This window comes from Pelmatolapia mariae, linkage group LG10_11, assembly GCF_036321145.2.
Source record: "Pelmatolapia mariae isolate MD_Pm_ZW linkage group LG10_11, Pm_UMD_F_2, whole genome shotgun sequence".
NCBI lineage: Eukaryota > Metazoa > Chordata > Actinopteri > Cichliformes > Cichlidae > Pelmatolapia > Pelmatolapia mariae.
Genome location: NC_086236.1, coordinates 8,335,271 through 8,355,361, shown reverse-complemented (window position 1 = coordinate 8,355,361; position 20,091 = coordinate 8,335,271). Strand labels below are relative to the sequence as shown.

Sequence of the window (20,091 nt, the reverse complement as noted above, 5' to 3'; positions counted from 1 at the left end):
AATATAAATATTTATTGCACTTATTAACTGCACATCAACTTCGTAACAGTTGAGACTGAACATAAAAACAATAAATGTCTCACATTTTGTCGTTGCCGCAAAATGTTGTACTGCTTGAAATTCAGTCTCCACCGTTGCTCGACACTGCGTGTATAGAGCAGGTAGTGCAACAATAGAAAAATAGTTGCGGGACGGCACTGTGTAGCGTTTGTCTAGGGTGTTGATCATTTTCCTAAATCCCTCGTTTTGCACAGTGTTGATGGGAGCCATATCTTTAGCCAGGAGATAAGTGATAGCCTCTGTAATTTATTTGTGCCTGCGGGAGTTCGACGGGTATGGGGAAGCGCTGTATAAGGTTCCCGTTATTGATGTTTGGGTGGTTGACCGGGACGGATTTTCTCCTGTCATTTTCTCGTCATCTCTCACATGCTCGCCGTTGTTTTTTCCCCGCCAATTTTAGCAGCCAGCTGGCTTCTGTATCACGTGGTATAAGGCTCCGCCCTTGTCATTTGTTGAGCAGGAAGAGTGAGCGCTTGTTTTCATGCAGATTATGTCCCGGATCAAAATGCGGTACAATCGTCATTTTTTTTCTTTTTTTTTAAATCGTTGTCATTTGGAAATGAGATCGCACATAAGTATGAATTGAGATCGCGATTTTCTAACGATTAATTGTGCAGCCCTACTATTATGTATTACCTTACTGTTACTCTTACATAACATAAATACAGATGATCATTACTGTTTGGGGTTTTTTTTGTTTGTTTCTTTTTATTTTAGAGTCCAAAACAACACCTTTGAATTCTTTTAAGGTGGAAGCAAGAGTAACAAAACCCCTCCAGTAAAATGCAGCTCAGAGGTGAAGTCTGTGAGAAATGGCAACACTCCACAGATTTTTCAGCAGGACTCGTGTTAGTTATGACCAGGAGGATCAATTCAGTTCTTATGTAAAATTCAATATAAAATTGGAGGAAATCAGTTCAATGCAATGTACTGTAACTTTATTTGCAGATGGATTTTAAATATAAACATTTCATTATATTTAATTTACACATTCTGTTTTTTAAATTATTTCTTTTTTCATTCTTCTTTAACGGGTAGATTTGTAACCATTTAGCACATTAGTGATACTGACCCATGTGATACGCAGTTTTGTTTTATGTGATAAAAAATATACAGCAGAAAGCTACATTCGGCTGCTCCTTTATTCACAAGGGGTCACCGCAACAGGCAGCTCGGCTTGTTTGATTTTCTTCTTATGCCTGAGGCCCTTCCTGACACAACCCCAAAGGGATTTGTGTCTTTTCCCGGGATAAAACCAGGGAGCTTTTGCTCATTAGGCAGGCGTGTACGCTACAGTATAGAGCCTCTTCTGAGCACATGCAGTACAGCTGACAAATAACTATGTATACAGATACCACTGTTCATTTCAGTCCAAACTAATAACCTTGTTATTTCAACCCAGTCTAATTCCTAGAGAATCAGATACTGCTGTTTGTAAAAGATGTCCTTCAGTTGACAGTAAGACCTCGCTCTGCTTCAGAATGGTCAACATTTGCTTAAGGCGTGACAGCCCAGCCCTAAACCTGACTCTAGTTCTAGGCGAGTTCTAGTTCGAGTCTTGGCAATCAGGGATAAAATCCTAAATGACAACAAAAACTATTTTTTCACACAAAAAGTCAGTTTTGCTTCTTTTCTCCAAAATACAGGGTTAGTGTTACCAGGGTTAAGAAAAAGTAACTCATTATATTCATCTTTGACAGAAATACATTTAGAGTGTTAATTTCAAGGAGACACAGATGGATGGAGTCCAGCTGAGACAAGCTGCCTCACAAGTCTTTCAACACTCTGACGTTTTTTAAACAGCTCTTCACAAAGTGCATCTGTCTTCAAATATGAGGAGATCATTATATGTGCCTTGCTGTCTTTCCATTCTCTTAGAATGAACATGTTGCAAGGTGGGTTTCTTTTTAGACACGAGAGACTGAATAATTTGGGGCATTCCCAAAAAAATCAGTTTACAATATTGATACTCCACATTTCAAGTGAAGGTGGTGCGGTAATTTCAGCCAGTTTTCCCATTAAGTGGTTAAAGAAATAAAAGAATAAATGAAATGTATAATTAAGCTAGTCATTTACAACACCAGGTACAGTTATGTCCATATATATTTGGACACTTTTTTCATTTTTTTTCTACCAGTTTACTGAGACATGGACATAATGTGTAGACTCTCAGCTTTCATTTAAGGGTATCCACATTGAAATTTGATGAAGGGTTTGGAAGTTTCAGCTCATTAATAGGTGCTACCCTCTTTATAAAGGGAGCACAAGTAATTGGACAGTTGGTTCAAAGGCTATTTCATAGGTAGGTGTGGGCAATTCCTCTGTTATGTCATTATCAATTAAGCAGATAAAAGTCCTGGAGTTGATCTGAAGGGTTGTGTTTGCATTTGGAACATTTTGCTGTGAACAGACAAATGCAGCCAAAGGAGCCCTTTGACCACATGTGAAACGAGCCACCCTTAATCTGTGAAAAGAGAAAAATCTACCCAAGATACCGATACAAATGTAGGATTGGCAAAATCTACAGTTTAGTAAAACCTGAAAAAGAAAGAAAGTGCTGATGAACTTATTAAAGCAAAAAGAACTGGACGTCCTCGAAAGACAACAGTAGTGGATGATCGCAGATTTATTTCCATGGTGAAGCGAAATCCCTTAAAAGCAGCCAACCAAGTGAACAACACTGTCCTTGAGTGTAGGCGTATCAATATCCCTGTCTACCATAAAGAGAAGACTGCATGAAAGTAAACAGAGAGGGTTCACTGCACGATGTAGGCCACTCATAAGGCTCAAGAATAGAAACGTTAGATTGGACTTTGCTGGCTTTTCAGATGGATGTTTTTAGCACTGTTCTGGAAAAACATTCTTTGGACAGAAGAAACCAAGATCAACATCTACCAGAATGATGGCAAGAAAAAAGTACGGAGAAGCCGTGGAACAGCTCATGATCCAAAACATACCACATCATGTGTAAAACGCATGCAGTGGCTTGGGCGTGCATGGCTGCCAGTGGCACTGGGACACTAGTGTTTATTGATGATGGGACTCAGGACAGAAACAGCCGACTGAAGTCTGAGGTGTTTAGAGACATGCTGTCCGTTCAAATCCTGCTAAATGCAGATAGACAATTAGCCAAAAACATACAGCCAAAGCAACCCAGGAGCTTATTAAAGCAAAGAAGTGGAATAATCTTGAATGGCCAAGCCAGTCACCTGATCTTAACCCAGTTGAGCGTGCATTCCACTTGTTGAAGACTAAACTCTGGACAGAAAGGCCCACATACAAACAGTAACTAAAAGCCACTGCAGTAAAGGCCTGCCAGAGGATTACAAAGGAGGAAACCCAGCGTCTGGTAATGTTCATGAGTTCAAGACTTCAGGCTGTCATTGGCAGTAAAGGGTTTTCAGCTAACTATTAGAAATTAACATTTTATTTTCAGTTATTCAATTTATCCAATTACTTTTGAGCGCCTGAAATGAAGGGATTGTGTTTAAAAAATGCTCACAATTCAACCCACTTAATTAAAGCTGAAAGTCTGCCATTCAACTTGTTTCATTTTAAAAATAAAATTTGTGCTAATGTACAGAACCAAGATGATAAAAAAAAGATGTCTCTGTCCAAATATTAATGGACCTAACTGTGTTTATTTTTGTTAATAATAAAAACAATGTTTAAATCTTTAGGTATGCTAGCAAATAACTGCCAGCTAAGTATTTAACTTTGTTTTTAGCATAAATAAAAGTGTGGTTTGTGTAAAACAGATATAAAGAAGAGTGTTATAAACGTGAACGTGATTTTTAGCTTGATGGGAAGAAATATTTTAGTGGCACTGAAAAGCAGCGTCCTCTATTCAAAAGCAGACGTTACTAAAGTTCTTTACATGATATTGAGGTAAAGAAAAGACGATACCAATGAATTTAAAGCATAAATATATTAGTAAACTGAAAATAAGAATAAGGTCAGCAGCGTCACAGCGAGACTATGACTGTTAACAATTACTGAAGTAATAGACTGGATTTAGGTGGTGACAAAAGCTAGAAAGCGTGGACTTCACCTCCTAGAGTGGTGAGGAGGCTGGTTATAAGAGTGTAATTACCCCCGCCCCACCCCGTCTCGCCCACTCTGACACCCAATAATAAAACTTTGATGTGCTCCTCTCAAAAAGTAGCAGCAGCCACTAATCACAATTGATTGCAGCCACTTAGGCGAGGCACACTCATCATCTCCCGCTCTCTCTGGATGGGAGTCATCCTCGGCAAAGGCTGGAGAAGAAAAACTATTCAAATGAAATGCAGCAAAAGAATGAAGATTAATCAAGAGAGGGGAAAGAAAAAGCAAGATGAATTAAAATCACGCAGTCAGCAGAGGTGAAGAGGGGAGAAAGAGGCGGCAGAAGATATGTACAGCCCAGTCTTCTACTGCTTTGTATTAAAGTTTCTTTAAGTCTCATCCACTCTAATTTTATCTTTGCATTGAAGCGTAGCAGAAAGCAGAGATCACGGCTGCGTGAGGGATGACGTTTTACAGCCTTTTTCCACTTTTCCCCTATTTGAATATAATTTGCTGGCTGTTTGTAATAAATATAAAACATGAAGTTTATATGTTTTAATAACTGAAGATAACCATCTCAAAAACTAAAGAAAATTAAGGAGGAAGTTAGTGTCATGGTTCAGTTGTTAACAATGTAAATGCACATATTAGCAATTCTTTGCCTATGGCTGTTTATGTTTCTGTACATGCAAGTAGACAATAGAGATATAGCAGCAAAACAGACTCTGAGGTCACCAGAGTCCATTCATCACTTTACACTGTAGGTGTCACAATATGAGGAGTGCAAGATGCAGGACTCAGGAGGCCAACTCTCATCCACAAAGGTTGAGCCTTTAATATAGGCTATAGCAGAAAGTCCAAAATAACAAAGTCCAGAAGGTGAATAAACAATAATCCAAAAAGGAGTGAGGAATAACGCAGGGCTGGAAACAGGGAAGAAACACTGTGCACAAACACTGTGACAAAGAGTAAGGAGAAGACAGGGCTGTTACACAGAGGGCTGATTAGATGTAATGCCCAACGGGAGGGTAATGAGACACAGGAGAGAGTAATCACACACAGGTGAAGACAATCCGGGGAGACTCACAGCAAGCAAAAATAACACAGGAAACCAAGGAAATGAACCTTCAAAATAAAGCAAAAATGAAAAGTTGGATACAGGCATGATGTATGTAAACAACCCAACAGAAAATACACTGAAAATGAGTCAAGGAAACACTGAAGGACAAACACAATCATAGATAGACATGGAGGGGACTTGAGCTACTACTAACAGATACCAACACATGGACCAAAACACAGGGTGCAAAGTGGAGCTCATCATTAGAATAACTGTAAGGTAAAACAGAAATCAAAGGCTCAAATATGTCATAGCAAATAAAGCTTGCGGTCTATTAGAACAGAGAAATCAAAGCAGGAACCCAACAATACAACAAACACAGAAATAAGAACTATAAACACTTGCAGTAATCATAAAACCTCTGCAGAGGTTCAAATTACTCACCAGCAAATTCAAAACCACAAAACTAGACACATCCAAAGAATATCACAGCAGGGGTCTTAGGTCGGACCATCCCTCAGCTTACCGATTCTTCTGATTGTACAAGAAGCTCGCCTTTAAATGTATATTCATCCCTGCATAGAATAAAGGTCAAGTTTGTGATCAGTATCCAGAAAGAAATCTACTGAAAATCCCTGCCTGGTGTTTCAGCCTGAAAACAAAACCAGAGAAAAGCATCAGTGGTTCTTGAAAAGTCAACTTTTGTGGCAACAACAGTTAAGACGATGACGCATTGTAAAAACATTAGAAATCCCTTCCCATATGTCCTTGAATAACATCAAGTTCTCCATCACCATCAGTGTGTGAGAGGCATTTGAAAGGCACTTTGTCCTGTTCAGGTTAAAATGAGTGCTAAATGTACTGTGCCATACATGCACAGTACATTTAGCACTTAGAAAGTATAAGTGCTGAATGGTAATATGAGTCGAACTGAGGTTTCAGGAGTATGGGGTCTTATACGGACATTATGGAACAAGCTCAGACTTTTTCAACTCTATCTTCCAGTACTCGTGTTCCACATGTAGGTTGAAAGTTATTCTAATTATTCCTCCTCTGCACGGCGTCCACGAAGCAAAGCCTGTGTCTGCACCATAAAAGATGACGACAAAATCCAAAGTACAGCTGAAGAGTGGTGTTTTGCTTCACTCTGTGGTGGAGAGCTACAAAAGTGTTTTTAAATAGTAGTTTGGAGAAGAGTGATTTCGGGGACGACCTATCGATTTGGCTCCCTCAAAGACTGGTCAGTTCACCTACCTATAAATCTATCAATTTTGCCTTTACATTGCACCAGTGCAGCATTGTTTATTGCTTTAGCACTAACCATTTACACTGCTCTTTCTTTTTACTAGTTTCCCTTTATGTGGAGTAGAGAGGGGATCACACTAACAGTAGTATAAACATGATCTTTAATGAGAAGTGGTGCTATAAGGATTCTGGTTACTTCTTGTTGTTAGTTTGTAGACCAAGTGATATCCACCATTTGGAATTGAGGAGACTGGTTGCATGCAGGAAAGATTTAACTCCTTATTAGGTTTAAAAAACACCAAAAACATATACTTTAAAGATATACCAATTTTTTGAAAGAAAGCCAGATGTGATATGGAGGTCAGAGGTCAAATATGACATAATATTTGGTTTCACTAAAATGTGATATTTAGAATCCCCATATACCAGAATCATTTACTAATTATTGCCTATACAAAGAAAGGCAGTAGAGTTTTAAGCATAGTTTTAAAGATAAAATGTGTTTTATTCAAGTTTGATCTCATTTGACGCGAAGAAGAGGTCAAAGGTCAATTGTGGCATGATATTTTAAATACACATATATGGTATTTTCTATGTGTTGACAGTACACATCACTTGTAGGAGTCATAGTTTCTAAGCAATAAGGCTTTTTGTCCATTTTTCACTAAGTTGACCTTGAAGACATTGGTGCATGTGAGCCATTTTTGTCATGGTCCTGGGTCATTCGACACAGTGTTTTGCATTTTCCTGTGTTTGTGTCATTTTGTATTTGTATTATGATTTATGTATTAGTTCACTTTGTTAGTCTTAAGTTTATTCTATAGGGTCTAGTTATCCTGTTTTGAGTTTCTTGTATTCCCTGTTTAGTTCCTTTCATTATTTAGCAGTTTCCCCCTTGTGTCTTTGCCCTCTGTGTCTCCCTCTGTGTGTCGGTGGTGTGAGCTCATGTGCATCGTTCCCCCTCCTTGTGTTTTATTCCGTCTTGTTTATCTACGTTCCCCAGCTCGTCATGTCCTCTCTCTCCCTCCAGTCTTTGTCTCTGTGTACTTCCTGTTTTACTTTGATAGTCTCCCGTCAGTGTGCGTCATCTTGTGTTTGCTCGTCCACTGTCTCATCATGGTTATTCGTGTCAGCTGTGCTCCCCGTGTGTTCTCGCTTCCCTCATGATCCTTCTGTGTATTTATGTCCGTGTTGTGTCCTCCCTCATAGCTGTGCGACTCTCCCTATGTTTACCCATGTGAATGATCATTAGAATTTTCCAGTTTAGTTTTGTACCATTTTGCTTTTTTCCAGCAACAAAGCTGTGTTTTTTGAGTTCATGATGATGTACTTTGTTTGTGTTTAGCCTAGGTTTAGGGTCATCAGTGATGTTGACTTAGATCTCAAGGGATTATCTCAGGGTTGACTGAAACTGGTACAAGTATTTCACTCGTTTAGATTTCTAAATCTGGCCGGCTAATTGAACAGGATGTCAGTTTATACCGGAAGCCCCAACATATTGGCTGCCTATAGTAGCCTATAGTTTTTCATATTGCTATAAAATAAACTTAAAGTGGTGACAACATACTAATGAATGGGATTCATTTAAGCCACCATGCTGTTAGTTAGCTCTAATTAGCATGCCCAGTGGCACTGCACTCAGCAACTCTTAAGAGGGAGGTGGAAAGTCAGCTTCCTCTTAAAGTCTCCTTGGCTAAACTTCAGGACAGCTCTACTGTACAATCTTATCACTGCTTTTAAATTAGCTCAATCACCATAAACTGCAAAAACAGATACATCAGATAATTTACAGCCTTTCAGGGTCTGGACAGACATCTCTTATCCAAAGACCTGACTATCAATTACCTTTGTCGGGCATCTGTGATGTCCCTGCTATGCTATCAGATATGATAGAACAAGAGAAGGAGAACGGGACAAAAAGAGCATGAAGATAAAAGGTCACTCTCTTTTCTGCCTGGTACACAAAGAAAAGTGAAATATGTATTCCAGTTTGCTGTGATGTTACAATAAAAGGACCGTCTGCAGCGTTTCTTGGCTTGCCTTGTCTTATTTTTTTTTTTTTCCTGAAATGTACCACTGTGTTCAGTCCTGCTGTGTTAACCAGGCTGTTCTCCGTCATATGCCCTTGCATCTCTTTGAGCCTGCAGTATTGTTGTCCCAAACCTTGAGCATGGGGAGCTGTCCTTGCCAAAGTGCCTCCGTTTTTCTTTTCATTATTTTTTAGAAAGTATTTATTCAGTTCATGCTTACACGGCAACGCCTTAGTTAGAAGTGACACATAAGAGGATTAAGAGATCTTTGAGAAATGCTTTTATGGAATGGATTATATCTGATTGGCACGGGTTTTTAAAATTGTTGACGCACCAGATTTTTCATTAATTTATGGATGTTTCAAAGTATCCACAGCATAAGATGTTTAGGGTTTTAGCTAAGCTTGGGTTGCTTGATGGTGCAATTCTGAACCCAGGCATATATGTTTAGGGCTGGGTATTATTGTCTCGTTGCAGGATATATAAAATTTTCTGATGACATGTTTTTGTTTCATGGCTAATTACTAGCACCTCTTATTTGGTCAGATGGATTGGTGTTGTGCTTTCCGACCCTCTTTCTACGATTTGAGCTACAGTATGCAGCCAGTATAAAGATTAGCTAAATTAATTTGTTTGCATTTTTTTCTCCTATGTCATACACGTGTAATCACAGAAAATAACATCACGTGTGGGTATGACTGATCCATCTGAGCAGGCTCCCAACGAGTTTAACATTAAATGTCCTGCTGCACGGCACATAATCGTTCTGCTCTGGTATTGGTCATGTTCTGATCATAGACATGGATCTATGCATCCACCTCCCATCATGCACTGTGATTACTTTTACTGCTACAAAGCTTTGTCAAACTAAATTGGCGTTATCCCAAACCCAGCCGCCAACCACTGAACATTTGTGGTGTGTATTATCAATATATCGAAAGTACCAAATAGATATTTTAAATATCATTTCACATTTGACCTCCTTCAAAGTCAGTAGACCTTAAAGGTCAAAGTGATAATAATGCTATATCGAGTGATTTAAGATGACAACATGTTAGTATTTAAATACAAAAGAAATGGGATACACTTGTAAGTTTCCTTCAGTTTTTGCTAAACGGTGACATGAATGCTACATATGTACTGTGTACTCAAAATTATGTCAAGTAAATGTGTTTCAGCAGGTAAAATAACAAAAGCCTGCACTTTACATCTGCTTTTACTGCACTGAAATCTTCCTAAAGTACATTTAAAAGAAGATACAAACTACAACACTATTCCCTTAACAGTAACTCCTGCCCAGAAAGTGAGCAGCCATGATGAAGGTTTGCTGCTTCTTTTGTTTGTTTTTGTTCTCATAGCACAAAGTTAAGCCTATCAGTGATGATGACTTAGATCTCAGTGACACATATGTCACTCACTGCTGACCATAGCATTTAATGTATGTTGTGTAAAAAGTTCAAGGAAAGCATCTAGAGGACAAAATGTTCAGCTGACAGCTGAAATGCTGCTGAAGCTAAAATTGTTCTAAGGAGACTGCATGTTGCTGTTTGGAGGGATTTTTGACAAAGCAAAGGAAGACTGAGCAGACATCAAAAAACAAATGGCCTTATTAGTTTAATGCGACACTTGTTACACCATATCTCTTCTTTAAAGTTGCGCTGACACACTCGGTTGTCATTTGGACATTGAACTACTGCTCTTCCGTACGGCAAAATCCAGGTTTATACTGATGATATCGTGTTTTATATCCTCTTAAGATTTAACACTTCTTCAAATTCTATTTTTTATAGTTTTTTAGTGACCTCCAAAAACCTTTTACAGGTTTTTTGGATTATTCTAAGCTCCTTTAACAAATAAATTGTTGTGTTTCCTCAGTGAGATACATTACAGTGCCATAAATATTTGCAAGCTGGATTACACTGACTATTTTTCTTTTTGAAACACAAAACATTGGCTGTTAATACAAAAGTCGCTTCTTTAAAAAGGAAGAACATGTCTCGTCAGTAACAGCTTTGCTTCTTAGAGCCTTTCCAGGTGTTTTTTTTCCCTTTGCATCTCTTTATTGTAGCATGGGTGTGTTTGAATCTGGGAACATTTAATTCAATTAAATCGTTAGGATTAGATGCTGACCTCTCATTTTAATGAGGGCTAACAAGGCGTTTGAATGAGCAACACTAATTAGGGGCACATTATTCATCTCCTAGAATAAGGGTTTCATTGTAGTTAGACAAAAGAAACTAATAGCTGCGCTAATGGAACCAAGCATATAAGTTGCCTGTTTTTTTTTTTTTCTTTCTCTTTGGAAAAGGTGAGGAATATGTATTCAGACGAAATAAGAGCTTTTATGGAAAATAACTTTCTTGTATGCCACACTTTAACACTGCATCATTAAATCTTTTCTGGATTGTTTGCACTGCTTCTTAGCAATTTGTTGTAGTGTTGTGAGCAGAATTTTCTGGCAGAATAATCAAAGACTAAGAGAAGTACCGGGATAACAGCAGCATCTTAGTGATCTCTTGTTCAGATCATCCAACATCATGGCCAGCGTTTTTAGGCTTTCTTTTTCGGCCAAAGAAGAGCACAGATGCATATTTGGATGCAGATTTTTTTTCTAGTCAGCCTGGTGATATTATTTTAAATCTATCTGATACAAATAACGATGCACAAAATCAGTTTTAGCCTCTTGCTTTTTGCATGTCTACAATACCTCTCAGCTTTAAATCCTGATAGCGTATGGCCGCGGAAGCCGTGTAAAATTATAATGGACCCCGGAGGTTCTTCTATCTATTCATGTCTGTTTTGAGGTGTTTTGTGTCAGAAGTCTCCATGTTTAATACTTTAAGCTGTTAGGAAAAAAAAAGAGTGCCAGAGGATGAGTACACAGATCTAAGAGAGTGCAGAGTGCAGAGAACCTGGAGTTGCTGTCAGTCAGAGCAGAGTTTATCAGCACATCGAAGAGGGGATGGGTATGGGTAGGCTTTCATCTTAACCACATGTTGTCATTCTACATTAGAGCTGATAGAGTGTGCTTAGGTAGGTGGGCAAACAAGGTTAGGCAAGATGAAAGTGACTACAGATGAAGAAGAGACAGGATTTATGGAACTGCTCTCAATTGCTGTGTAGGCTCACTGAAGGACGGCCAAGGATGAGGCTTGTGTTAATACAAACATCGCTGTTAACAACCACAGTATGTCTGAATAAAACTGCATTTTGGATTGAATAGAAGCGAATAACAAAGTGCTTTATACAGAGTTGCACACTTAGCTCTGTGATTGATTGTTGACTAATTATATTGAGGGTTTTTTTTACCCATGTGAAAGCTCTTTGAGTACAGCTTGAGGTTGTGAAAGCAACAATGGCTGGCTCGTATTTGTCCATATAAATAAATTCAAATTTCTAAAATATTTTTTTTTTACCAGATTTACGCCTACTCCCAGAAAATGCTTGGACTGCTAAACGGCTCTTTGTTTTGCGCTAATATAGAACCAAAAGAACTCAAAGAATCTTCTTATGAAGAAAAAAGAAACAGAAAACACCAAAGTCCTGTCGTTTTTATTACAGTATTGTTTTTGTAAAGTACAATTAAAAATGAATGGCTTCTTTAATATTGTTTTTTTTCTCATGCTTATGATGGACAAAAAGCTATAGAAAGTTAAAATAGTAAGTAATTTTTCTCACTTGCTATTTGTCATAAGGAGCACACTTAAATTGTCATGTTTGAGTCTGTATTTAACAACTGGAGGTATGAGTTGGAGATGGTGGTGCTAACAACGCTGGAGGTGGCAGAATTTTATAGGCCCAGATTTTTGTTGGGAGTGACCAGAATGGAGAGCATTAGAATTTAGTATATCAGTGAAGCTGGATGAGTTTAAATACCTGGGGTCAACCGTCTAAAGCGATGGACGATGCTCAAGAGAGGTGAGAAAAAGTGCAGGCAGGGTGGAGTGGGTGCAGATGAAAAGTAGCAAGAGTGAAAGGGAAGGTTTACAAGATGTTAGTGAGTCTTACTGTGATGTATGGTTTGGTGATGGCAATGGCAAAAAGACAGGAGGTGAAGATGGAGAGCTGAAAGTCTAAAGATTTTCATTGGGAGCCACCAGGATGGACGAGATTAGAAAGGAGTCCATCAGAAGCACAGCTCAGGTTGAGCAGTTTGGGAATAAAGTTAGAGAGGGGAAGCGGAGATGGTTTGAACATGTGCAGAGGAAGGACAGTGGATACACTGGAGAAAGGATGTTGGAGATGGAGCTGCCAGGAAGGAGGAAAACAAGAAGAGCACAGAGTGGATGTAGTGAAGAAGGAGATGCAGAAGGTTGATGTAACACAAGAGGATGCTAGAGATAAAGTGAGGCGGAGGCAGATGGTCTGCTGTCGTGGCTCTTCATAGGAAGAAGTTACAGCTCTAGTGGAGTTGACATAAGGCAGTGGACAGCTTGATATATTTTGTGCTTTATACCCAGATTCTTTTGAGGCCAAAAAGAAATAAAATGCACATTTTACATTATGATCTAATGTTGTTGTTTGTTTAATGAAATAACAGGATATGTTTGTCTCACACCCTGCTCTATTGGATGCTGCAAAATCCTTTTTTTTTAACATGTAACAATAATCACAAGCTAATAATATGTCTCATTATTAGCTATAAGCCTCATTTGAAGACTACTGGTCAAATCACACTTAAAGGAGTATGGGATCACAAACAGCAGCATGAATGCAACTTCCCTTTTAAATTGCATGAACAATACTAACTTCATAAAGTCATATAAAGCAGACTTCTACATTTTTGAATATAAAGAAAACACAACAAAATTCTGTTACAGACTAAAAGTAACTTAAAGTAGGAAGCCACAATGACTCTTATATTGTGTGAGTGTATATATTTGATGTCACAGCCATCATTAAACTTATGATTGTCATAACACTGTCTGTATTGCCAGTATTTGTTAATGAGACATTAATGTTGTGTGTGTGTGTGTGTGTGTGTGTGTGTGTGTGTGTGTGTGTGTGTGTGTGTGTGTGTGTGTGTGTGTGTGTGTGTGTTATTTTTCTCTTTCAGCATTGAAAGACTCTCGCTTTCAGCTCGTGAACTTCTCAGACAACGAGCTGCGGGTGTCACTGTCTAATGTCTCGCTGTCAGACGAGGGTCGATATGTTTGCCAGCTGTACACAGACCCCCCGCAGGAGGCCTACGCTGAAATCACAGTGCTAAGTAACAAAGTGCACAAACATATACATACATGTGCAGACAAACGCTCAGTGTTATTGTTAGAATTGAGTGAGTTAAACAGCAATTAGTCTACACAAGGTCTTAACACATTAATAAACTGTATTTGTATAGATGTGTGAGACGTGAGATTGTTTTTGGCTTTTTATGGTGAGCTTAATGAGACGTAGCTTTAAAAAATAGAGAGGTGTTCAAATAATAAACAAAATATAACTTTTTCAATAATATTTTCACAGTTTTCCTTAAATTTAGAGACTAGCCCGACTTTATAAGTAGGCATACCTTTACTAGGATATTTTGGAAACAAAGCTTGAGACTTTTAACTATAACTGAACAATATTTGGCTATAAATGCTGTTGTGATAATAGCTGATAAATATGAACATAATAATATGACATCAGCATGCATTTTTTAAACTTTGTGTTTATTGTTTTATGTTTTCAGTGTTTCAAGCTCATGATTGTCAGATTTTTTTAAAATATTTGTCATCTATAACTGTAAAAACACTTACTGGCCACTTCATTAGATACACCTTGCTAGTACTGTGTTGGACCCATTTTGCCTTCAGAGCCGTCTTAATTATTCAGTGGTGGAAACACTCCTCAGCAACTTTGTTAAATATTGTCATGATGTAAATCTCCTGTTCCACCTCACCTCAGCCGTGCTCTATTGGACTGAGATCTACTGACTGTGGAGGAAATTTGAGTTGATTTGAATTTAGTGACATGGCGTGTTATTCTGGTAGAAGCAGCCATCAGCAGCCATCAGAAAATGGGCACACTGTGGTCATAAAGGTGTGGACATGGAACAGCAACAGTACTTAGGTAGGCTGTGGTGTTTAAATGATGATCAGTTGGCCCTAAAGGACCTCTAGTGTGCCATCCAGTGTGTCTGCTGCTGTAGCCCATCTGCTACAAGTGGTTGCTACAAGTAAGTGGTTGTTTGAGTTACTTTTGCTTTCCTGTCAGCTTGAAGCAATCTGGCCGTTGTTCTCTGACCTATGACAACAACATGGCCCAGAGAACTGCCACTTGCTGGATATTTTATCTTTTTCGGACCATTCTCTGTTTCCCTTGGAGGTCGTTGTGCAGAGAAATTCCAGTAAATTTGGTAGATTTTAAAACACCAGCAACCATGCCATGCTGGTGTTTGCTTTGGACCTCAGCAGGTTATTCCAGTCATGTCTACATGCCTAAATGCTGTCGTGTGATTGGCTGGCTAGTTAGTGTTATTATTAGTTGAACAGTTGTATCTAATAAAGTGGCTGGTGAGTATATACTGAATAATTAACTGCAAAATATGAGTTATTTAAACGAGATCTAACATGTTCACAGTATTGCAAATGATAATTCCTGAAGTAGATTTTTGCACTTTTCTAATTCTAATTCTAAAGAAAAGCCTTCTAATATCAGTCCTGTTTTCTTCTTAGCTTGTGGTTTTTAGGGTGTACTGCATTGCCTCAGTGTTTACACAGTTCTGTTTGTGTGTCCTGTCATAGTTCCTCCAGGTAACCCCATCATTGAGGCCCGGGATGAGGTCCTGAGCGAGGGCAACGAGACAGAGATGACCTGCACTGCCATGAGCAGTAAGCCTGCTGCCATCATCAGATGGATGAAAGGAGATAAAGAGCTTCCAGGTACTCTAGGCACTGTACACTGACTTTGAGAAAATCCCATCCAACAGTCAAGACCTTTCCTCTCTTACAGTTTTTCTCAGTCGCTTTGGTGCTTTTCTCACATCACTATTAACATTTGCACAGCAGTTAGTGTATTTCTCAAAACAATTAGTGCAAACTGCAAAACCTAGTGGATAACCTGCAAAAGCAGGTCACTTGCTCAAAATCGATAATCCATTCCTCAAAAGCAAGTATTCATGTCAATGAAACTGTCAGTGTCATCAAAATGAGAAGTCCTGACACCATCTTGATGAACAAGATAATCAAATGGCTTTGTCATGTTTTCATTATGACAGTGTACAGTATTCTCTCAGTGTCTTCCAATGCAAAAAAAGGTCAGAACTCGGTGACACTACCTGAAAATGCTCAAGACAGCACTATAGACTTTTTGCACAGCCATGTACAGTAAAATCTACAGTAAAGTTAGACATTCCTGTAGTTATGGAAGTAAGTGAGTACAAGACACTGAATACGTATGTTTCACATTTTTACTGTGTAGGATGTTTGTAATTCTACAACATTGTGCAAAAGAAAAATACTCTACAGTCACGTATTTAGAATAAACATGAGAAACACCCTTTTGGTAGAGCGGTGCACAAATGTGAACAATATAACAGTAGATATTGTAACTGAACATACGTAAATCATCCTGGCACATTCAGACGTTCCTGTCTGTCTGGCCACATATTCTCATCTACATCACAATGGATATCATCCCTTGCAATGCAGCAAGGAAAGTATCTCCTGGAGTGGCGAATCCACCCCTCTGCATGACTCTGCTGTAGTGATGGGATTTCCGGCTCTTTTTAGAGAACCGGCTCTTTTGGCTCGGCTCACTAAAAAGAGCCGGCTCTTTCGGCTCCGAACTGGCTCTTCAGGTTGTTTTGTTGCTTTAATTAATTTATTATTAACAATAATATAAAATTATGCACAAAAGGAATTACTAATGTAAAAAAAAATTAATATATGCGGTGACCCCTAGAGACAAAGCACGTACAAACTCCAAAACACATTCCTAGCATTACAGTTTTTCTCAGTTGCTTTGGTGCATTTCTCACAACAGAATTGATCTCTGCACCACTACTAAGGCTTTTCTCAAAACAATTAGTGCAAACTGCAAAACATGGTGGATAACTTGCAAAAGCAAGTCCCTTCATCAAAACAGATAATATATTCATCAAAAGCAAGTACTTATATCAATCAAAGTGTCAGGGCTGTCACAATTACAAGTCATTACACCAGCACCTTTGGTCACAAAATCAAATGGTTTGAACATGTTCTCATTGTGACGGATTTCTTTGTAGGTGCTTCCCAATGACATGTCAAGTCTGGACAGCATGCATGGCATGTTGAAAACCATAAATTGTAAAGGAAAATCAAGACACTTCATATGCACTCTTGATAATATTCAATTGAAACTGTGCACAGCATTGTGCAACTGGGGAAATACAGTAAATCAAACATTTTACAGCAAACATAAACTCACTTAGACAGTAAACCTTACTGCAGTAGTTATGAAACAAAAAAAACCCTGAAAAACAGACACTGCTGCATATCAACCATAGATATCTAGACGCTCCCGTCTGTCTGCCCACATATTTTCATCAGCATCACAGCGAATGTCAGCTCTATCGATGCATCGGGGAAAGTATCTTCTGGAGTGTCGAATCCACCCTCTGCAGGACTCTGCTGTGATGTCATCACAAGCTGCATCCATAGCTGCTAGCAGGGTCATTTGGGTATGTGGATGCCTGTCATATACCTTCCACCTCCAGGAAGAGAAAAACTCCTCAATTGGATTTAGGAATGGAGTGTGAGGAGGAAGAAACTCCATAAGCATCCTGTCGTGTGCTGCAAACCACTGCCTGACTACAGCAGAGTGATGGAAGCTAACATTATCCCAAACCACTACATACATTGTCCGATTGTCACCAGGATCATCCCTTTCATTTTGTGGGATTAGGTCCCTATAAAGAGCGTCCAGTTTTGTAGATTCAGTATGCACCTCATGCCAATCCTGTCTGTTGGTTTACATTATATATATACTTGTAGGGTAGGGGATACTGTAACGCAATTCACCTGTGACTGGGTAGAAGAGGCTTTTCATTGGTTGCAAGTAAGAGTAACAAACACCAATTTTCATTAGTGTGAGATAAGGTTCACCTGAGAAAAGTAATTTATGGAGATTTTCATGGAAACTCCTTAAAAATAGGGTTTTCAAAATGGGTGTACAAACTGTTTGACAAGATGTTCAACAGTTTTGAGTGCACTGACACAAGCAATGAAATGAAGACTATTAGTTGTATCGACAATGACTATTCAGCCGGTACAAGTATAAATAATTGTGACATTCATGATGAAAGCAAGGAGATAGTGATGAATAGCAAGTCAAAAGTGACCATTCTTTAGATATTTGTACTTACTCAACTGCTTCATATCCAAAGGCAAATTTGGACATGAAACCGCCACAAGGTTGTGCCAAAACGACTACATGTTGTGGAGGTTGAACTAACTGTTGTGCAAAGTGTAATTCTGTTGTGAGAAATGCACCAAAGCAACTGAGAAAAACTGTAACTGAACTTCCAACACAGAGCTACCTAGATCACTTAAATTACACAATTGAAAGCATATGTGTATTGTTTGTGTATTTATACACAAGCACTCATATATATTCAAATAATTAAAAAAAAAAAAGTTCATTTACCTGTTACTACCACACACCAAATCCGGTCGTTGGTACTTCCTTTCTTGTGTAGCCACTAGGTAACAAAGCTCAACACTGCGCCTAGCATCCTGGAGCACTTCTGTTGTATTTTGTACGTGTTTTGAGTTTTTACGTGTTTTGGAGTTTTTACGTGTTTTGCAGTTTTTACGTGTTTTGGAGTTTGTACGTGCTTTGTCTCTAGGGGCCACCGTAAATATACTTTTATTTATTCACTCCACATACAATGTAATAAATAAATCATATAATACAAAAACCAACTATTTACATTTCAACTTTTAACTATTTAAATTTTCAGCTTTTTCCTTTTAAACAAATTTAAAGTGAAACAACACAAAACACTGCAAACCACAACACAATTAAATATAAATTAGAATATGAAAACAAAAAGAAGATGCACATTCTCTGTCATATGGGCCTGCATGAATAAACTTTCTGAATCCTTTATCATCCGCAACTGAAAATAGTTGTGGATGATTACTATACCTTTCTAATGTGACATTGTTGGCCCTGGCTCTCTTTCTCTCTCTTTCCCTCCCGCTCTGTTCCTGTGCTACTGCGAGTGTAACTACCGCCCCTCCCCCCTCTGCTCAGGGCAAGCACAAGGCTCGCGTGCGGAGTGAAGCGAAAAAAAGGGCGAAAGAGAGGGTGAGATAAAGAAAAAAAAGACCCACGGCTCCCAATAAGGAGCCGGCTTGTGTCGTTCATGTCAAAGATCCGGCCCTAAGAGCCATTTCGTTCGCGACCGACACATCACTACTCTGCTGTGATGTTGTCACATGCTGCATCCATGGCTGCTAGCAGGGCCATTTGTGCATGTGAATGCCGGTCATAAACCTTCCACCTCCAGGCAGACAAAAACTCCTCTATCGGATTAAGGAATGGGGAGTAGGGAGGGAGATATTCAACAGGCATTCTGTCATGTGCTGCAAACCACTGTCTGACCAGATGTGAGTAGTGAAAAGGGACATTATCCCACACAACAACATACTTTGAGTTGAGTTGACCTCCACCCCTGTCATTCTCAGGGACTATGGCATGAGAGAAATTGTTCAATTTCGGGGACAGGAAAAAATAATGAAAAAAAGGTATAACATTTGCTTGACAGCATTTGAAAACTAATTCACCAATTTTGTATGTAATGATTCCAGCAATGAAATAAAGACTATTAGTTTTATTGGGAACGACTATTTAGCATCCAAAAGTATAATTCATTTTGACTGACATGACATAAGCAAATGATAATATTGTCGATGGCAGAGAATTGTATGAAAGCAACTGATACATGTCCAAGAGCATTTGCAATTTGTTCAGAGGAAGGAGAAATTGCTACTATGATGTGCACAAATGACTAAATGTTGTGGAGGTTGCACTAATGGTTTTGAGAATTTTCATTTTGATCTGAGAAAAGCACCAAAGCGACTGAGAAAAACTGTAACACAAATAAATATACATACAAGTATTATCTCTAAATTAGCTTTGAAATGAAACTATCCATTAACTCATGTGTGCAAAAAAAAAAAGAATAAATAAAAACACATTTTCTTTCAAACATCAAAATTTCAAAGATCATATTCTTAATCCTGCCTATGTACCAACTGCAATGCAGTTTTATTTTTAGAATTCAAACTAAACCCACAATTCTATTCACCTGTTAAAATCCAAATGAAGTTAAAAAGCTTAAAATTTCCTTTTTGTCCTCCACAGAGCCGGCCTTTTTCTCATTATCCTTTAGGGAAAATAAGTGGCCACATATTTGGAAACCCCATAGTTTTGTGTTTAGTGAGAAGCATACTGCAAGATTCTGTGAATATACAAACGAATAATTTGGATACATTGTTACATATCAATATTTTTTTCCCTCTTTATACTTTAAAGAATTCAGACATTTTAGTTGGAATCATATTAAGCTAAGGTTTGGCTGAAACGTTTGCACAAGGTCAAAGCTAAAATCAGACCACAACAAACATGTTCTTGACTTGCAGTACTCTGATCACATTTTTCTTTGACTATGAGTTCTTCATGGCA

The 20,091-nt window shown here is 38.5% G+C and overlaps 1 protein-coding gene across 5 annotated transcripts in view; it reads left to right on the top strand.

Moving 5' to 3' along the window:
* cadm1a (cell adhesion molecule 1a) overlaps nt 1-20,091 on the top strand; it is a 454,047-nt gene that overhangs the window by 338,947 nt on the left and 95,009 nt on the right. For all 5 annotated transcript variants that reach the window (XM_063486068.1, XM_063486069.1, XM_063486071.1 and 2 more), the window contains 2 exons: nt 13,499-13,651; nt 15,165-15,302. In XM_063486068.1, coding sequence (XP_063342138.1) covers nt 13,499-13,651; nt 15,165-15,302 — 291 coding nt within the window. The remainder of the gene's footprint in view (nt 1-13,498; nt 13,652-15,164; nt 15,303-20,091) is intronic.